This window comes from Condylura cristata, unplaced genomic scaffold (assembly GCF_000260355.1).
Source record: "Condylura cristata isolate star-nosed mole 26May11 unplaced genomic scaffold, ConCri1.0 scaffold00004, whole genome shotgun sequence".
NCBI classification, from domain to species: domain Eukaryota; kingdom Metazoa; phylum Chordata; class Mammalia; order Eulipotyphla; family Talpidae; genus Condylura; species Condylura cristata.
Genome location: NW_004567105.1, coordinates 1,520,514 through 1,526,289, shown reverse-complemented (window position 1 = coordinate 1,526,289; position 5,776 = coordinate 1,520,514). Strand labels below are relative to the sequence as shown.

The window sequence follows — 5,776 nt, the reverse complement described above, 5'->3', positions numbered from 1 at the left end:
CCGCTCTATCTGCAGGAGGGTGGGAGGGACTCGCGCCTTGCAGGGCCTGGGGTCACTAACCCCAGCGGCAACCAGCATGTAGAGCTGGGGGACCCTGAGGCCCCGAGGTGTGATGGAGGGAGCGGGGGCTCTGGCATAAATTTCACAGCCCGTTCGTCTCTGTTTGTCGGAGGCTCGGTCTGGCAGGGCCCTGCACGCTCGGTTCAGTGTCGGGGTGAAAAGGCAGAGACAGAAAGTCAGTGGCTGTGTCTGCTCCGGGGTCAGCTCACCCGTGGTCAGCGTCCACCCGCTGGGCTGGCACACATGCGCACACGTGTGCCGTGTGGGCAGCTCCAGGGCCAGCGCCCTCCCCCAGTGCGAGCTGCTTAGCCAGGGCGCCCAGCCCCGCTGCCCTGCTGGGGGGCACAGGGGCGGCCCTGGGCGGGTGGCTACCTTGGAATCTCGCAGTAAAATCATTGTAACTCATCCCCTCCGGGCCAAACCCTAATTTTTTCATCAGCAGTGCGTACTGGTCATTATCCATGGCCATCCCGTCGTCTGCCAGGACCTGACAAGGAAGACAGGGAGGGAGAGGGGTTAGCTTGCCCTGGTCCCGCAGGCGCCTCCTGCAGCCCGCAGTGCCCGGCCATTCTCCCAGCGCCCTCTCTGGCCTCTGATTGTTACTCGTCTGCCCCCGCCCACAGCCCCACAGCGCTGGGGGCGGGGCTGCCCTGGCCCCTGCTGGCTTGTGGCGAGCAAGTGAACCACCAGGCCAGCGTGGGCTCCCTCCAGCTCCGGACCGCAGGCCGCTCCGGAAAACAAGGCAGCGTCAGGCAGGTGCCGCGGTCACGCCGCGGTGGACGCAGAGGCCGTCGAGGCGCCGGCCAGATGGACTCTCGCTTACTGCCAGGGAGCAGGCGGACTGAAGCGAGGCGGTGTGAGGGGGCCTGGAACTTAATCAATGCTTCCTACGGTCCATAGTTTAAATCTCAAGGTGCAGTAGTTTTGGTGGGCCTGGAGAGGCCTCCATGCAGCCCTCTCTTCTGCGAGTCTGCTCCCTGAAACTAGCCCACCATCCCTTCACCCTGCCCCCAGAACCTACCACTTGCAGCTTCTGTGTGTGTGTGTGCCCGTGTGGGGGCGGAAGGGGGAGACAGCAGAAATACTCCCGTCACCCCTGGAACTTCCGCTTATAAACAGCTCCGGTGTACACAGCTGCCTGGGTGGCATGGGGTGGGGCGCGGAGGGAGGTGGGGTCCCAGCAGCGCCTACTCATCCAGACTGTTCGCCCTGCCTAGCAGGAACCCACGGCCTGGGCTGTCCAGGGGCAGCTGAGCGGGCGACGCAGCACACCCCAGGGGCGAATGGCCAGCCAACCTGCACCCCGCCTGCCTGGAGGGCCCAGAAGGGGAGACAGAGGCAGGCCGGAGAGCCGGCCCTGGCGCTCCCCGAGTAGTGACCCAGGAACGGGAAACGGGGCTCTTTAGAGAAGACACAGGCTCGGGCAAATGTGTCCGAGTGCAGGGCAGGCTACTCTGGGCCGATTATGAGCCTAGTAACAGAGTCGGGGGAGGATAGCTGGGCAAAGATGATAACGGGAAAATAGAAACCTGGCCTGAGACTAGCTGTGGAAATATAACAAGACAGGAAAATGAGGAAAGATCTGTTTTGCAAAACATAAAGACCCAGCTGCCTTGATTCAGAAATAGCTGCCGAGTTCAGTGTAACGATGTGCACATTCTCAAGTCGGTCCCAGGACAAAGAGAAATGTCATCAGTGACAAAAGGTTCACTCAGTAGGACACATGGAAGTGTCCCTTCGTACATGACATACAAAAATGGATTCCAAAATTAATTAAGTATTCACATAAAAAGTAAAGCAATATAAAGTATTGCAGGAAAATCTAGATTCTCTGCGGAGTATGGGAAGGGGCCTGGAGGTGGGCGAAGGAACGACACATTAACAAGACCACAGACCCGAAACTTGTTTCTAAAAAGAAGAAAAAAGGAACAAAATAGGAATGATTAATGTAGTTGGTTGAACAAAACAGAAAACATTTTAATGTCCATAGAACTGGGACTGAGCTGGCGCGAACGGGGCCACGAGGGTGGAGGCAGGGTCAGGGAGGAGACGCCCAGAGCTTCCGGGGCACGAAGCCCCCGGTCCGAACCCAGAGGGTGGGAGGAGCCGGGATCCTGGGCTCCTCACAAAAACAGGACCTCCAGCCTCTGCAGTTGCACGTGAGGCTTCTGAAGGGGCAAGGCGGCAGAGGATGCAAACAGACAGCTCACTGAAGAGCAAATCCGACGGCCAAAATCAAGAAAAAGAAGCGATTCGCTACTAGCATGCAGGGAAATGGACGCAGATGAAAGTTAAACTGAGCTGTCAAACACGCAGACCGGCAAAATTTAAAAGCACTAGAGTGTCTTCTGGAAGAATAAGAGAAGAGGCTCCTCACACCTGGGTGGAAATGTTCACGGGAAAATGAATCTCTCTTGTCTTTTTTTAAGAAGCAAACGGGCAACGCGTGCTGAGGTAAAGCAATACAATGTCTTGGTCTAGGTGACCCAGCTCCTGGGAACCCATCCCTTAAGCACAGTGGCTTCGACGTGCAAGGCACAGAGGGGATGCTGTTTAAAAAGAAAAAAGAAAAAGAAGTGACTTCCCATCAAAAAAGGGAGGACTGACGTTTGGCTTACTGGAGGACTGTGGAAGATTCTATGCTTCCACTGAGAACCGATCCAGACACACGTGCAGAGGGAACCCAGAGGAGAGGCAAGTCCCTCACTGGCCTGGCAGCCAGGACAGAGGCTCGGAGTTGGAGTGGAGACGCAGGCACGGTCGCCACCAGGCAAATGAAAAGCTGGCAGCAGTGCGCAGACGAAGGTCACGCACAAGCAGCTCGACCCCTCAGAGAGGGAGAGCAGGGAACGGAGCCCACGCCTCAGCGCCCCTGAAGACACTGGCTGGGTCCGGAAGCGCTGAGCGGCAGGTAGTGAGCAGGAGATAAAGTCAGTGACATCGGAAGGGGTTGTCGCCTTGTGATCCTGAGGACGCAAAGGTCACACTTCAGACTTTCTCAGGGGCAGGGTCTCAGAGTTGAACACTTGGCGGCCTGCACTCTAGAAACAGGAATAACACCAAACAAAACGGCAAATGAGGCTTCGAGAAGCTGCATCCCAGCCTCAAATCAACTCCACCCCTAACTGGATTGAGGCTACCACACCCACCAGGCTTTCACTGACAGGCAAACCAGCGAACAACAAGAAAATATCCCCAGGTGATCCAGATACTAACGTTACCAGAAAAAGGATTTTTAAAATATCTATGAATATGTTTCAAGAAAGCGCAGGAAGATATTGGCCAACAGAATAAAAGGCAGGTGTGGATGTATTGACAGTAACGAGTGGACATTCCACACATGAAGAAATATAATACTACGATTAAAAACTATATGAAAACCACTAACCACAGATTAGAAAAAGCAGAACGCAGATCAGTGACCGAGAAGACAATTCGATGGAGAATACTAGGCGGACGTGCAGAGAGGAAAGGCTGAAACATTCACCAGAGACTGAGGAAAGTGGAGCCCGTGAGGATGGCGCCTAAGGAAAGGAAGACGACAGCAAGATTTTCTCAGAGGTTTCCGGTCACACAGCAACCGACAGCGTCAAGAGAAGCTGCGAAGCCCGCAGAAGCCGCACCCGGAAAGGCACAGCCAGACACAGCCAGTGAAACAGCCGCACCGAAGCAGAAGGGCCACTCTCAAAAACAGCTAAAGAAAACAAACAGACACACTACGCTCAAATAGCAACAATAAGACTCATGGCTTATTTATTTACAGAACTGGGAGAAGCCAAAATGCAACGAAGTATGGCCTGTAACCTCGAAGAAAACACTTGCCAACCTAAAATGCCATCCCCTGCTGACCTGCCTTCACAAAGCAAAAGTGCATTTCTGCTCGCAGGTTCAATGAGCACATGGCTCGGAAGTCACGATTCCCACATGAGGAAGAGCTGAACAAACTGAAGACCAAAGACCAGAGGGCTCTGGATTTGGAGAAACGGACAGCGAGAATCACAGCCAGGACTAGTTTACCTATAGCCGAGGCACAGCGGCCGTTCCGATACATGGCGGCAGGATTCGCCAGAAGGAGAAACTGCTGGGGCTGCCTTTGGGAGGAGCAGGCCTTTACCACAGAGACACAGCCCGGCTGTCAAGGTGGACGACTCAAGAAAGTTCCCTCGTGTGTGTGTCAGGCAAATGAAACCCAAAATAAATAGCCGTAAGGAAGTGTGAAATGTAATAAAGGTAAGAGCAGAAACCAATGAAATATGGGAAAACAGTAGAGAAAATGGATTCACAGCTTGTTTCCGAAAAAGATCAATAAAAAAATCTCCAGCTAGACTGTTCAAGAGCAGAGAGAAGAGACTGAGAAAATTACTGATATTATGAATGAAAATGGAATCACATGCACCAGTGACGACGAACCAGGCATGAATCTACAGACATAAATACAACAGATTAACGAACGGGAGGAGAGACAACCCTCCCAGAGCGGAGAATTCTGAATAATCTGTGTTGAGATTCTGCCCTTTCAAGAGAGCCGGGACAGCCCCGCCTAAGAGTCGCCTGAGCTGGTGACCGGCCGGCCCCTGAGTATGCACAGAAAGAGGGAGCAAGGGGACCTGGCCTGGAGAAGCCCCCAGGCATGCCTCAGCCAGGTGAGCAGTCGGCATGCTGGGGAAGGTCTGCTCGGGCGTGAGGCCCCACAGGACAGAGGGGGAGGGCCCCCAAGTCTGGTCTTTCTCCCCAACACGGCCACCGTCTATTCCTGGGGAAAATCTTCGACAAATTTCCAATGAGGGACAAATAACAAACTATCTCAAACTGTTCTCGAAACGGTCAAGGTCATCCAAAGTAAGGGAATTCTGGGAGCCTGTCTCGCCCAGAGGGTCTCAGGAGACGCGGGGCTGGGCTGGGGCCTAGACAGAGAAGGCCGTGAGGCAGAAAGTAAGAGGACCCGACAGACGCGTGCACACCCCAAGAGTTCGTTAAGAAGCACCTGCAGGGCTGTACTGGAATGAGCCGACTCGCCCTGGAAACTAACCGTCCTGTCTTGTGGGAGTTCACATCCGGCAGGATCACGACGCAGGGCACAAGAACGAGAGCGGGCGGCGTAAAGGAAACAAGGGCCTGGGGTGGGAGCCTTGCGGGAGGGGCAGAAACCCCACCTGCCCCCGCGCCGTGAGACGAGGCCGCAGGCGGCTACGCCACGCGTCGCGATAGGCCTGGCAGAACGGAGCCACCGAGGCGCGGGGGGGGGGGACGCAGAGCGCTAGCAAGAGCTGAGCAACCTAAAGGGAGACGAGAACGGACAGGAAAGGGATACGGAGGCAGCTGGCTGGGACAGAAGCACCCGGAGACGCTGGAAGGCCGATGGCGCCGGCCATTCCATAAACGCATACGCGGCACACACGAGGCCAGCGGCCACCCGGTCACGTCTGCCTGCCAGCAGCTGGCTTCGAGGGAGCCCCAGACGCAGGAGGGGAGGCCCAGGACCCCCTGGTCTCCCCACCAGACGGGGACGGGCCGCAGGCGCGTGGCTGCTGTGTCTGGGGGGCGGCACGTCCCCGAGAGGAGCGGCGCTCCCGAGCTGCAGTCTCTGCGTACCGATAGTCCAGCTCCAGGGTGAGTAAAGCCAAGTCCACGGCAGAAAAGAGGACCTCAGGATCCAGTCAGACCGCAGACCACCGCCCTTCCGGGGCGCCAAGGCCGGCGGGCGGCGCGGACCAGA

The 5,776-nt window shown here is 56.0% G+C and overlaps 1 protein-coding gene across 1 annotated transcript in view; it reads right to left on the bottom strand.

The window, feature by feature from the left end:
- EFCAB6 (EF-hand calcium binding domain 6) overlaps positions 1-5,776 on the bottom strand; it is a 127,605-nt gene that overhangs the window by 56,617 nt on the left and 65,212 nt on the right. Inside the window, exon 17 of the mRNA XM_012735104.1 lies at positions 433-547. Within this exon, the coding sequence (XP_012590558.1) occupies positions 433-547 (115 nt within the window). The remainder of the gene's footprint in view (positions 1-432; positions 548-5,776) is intronic.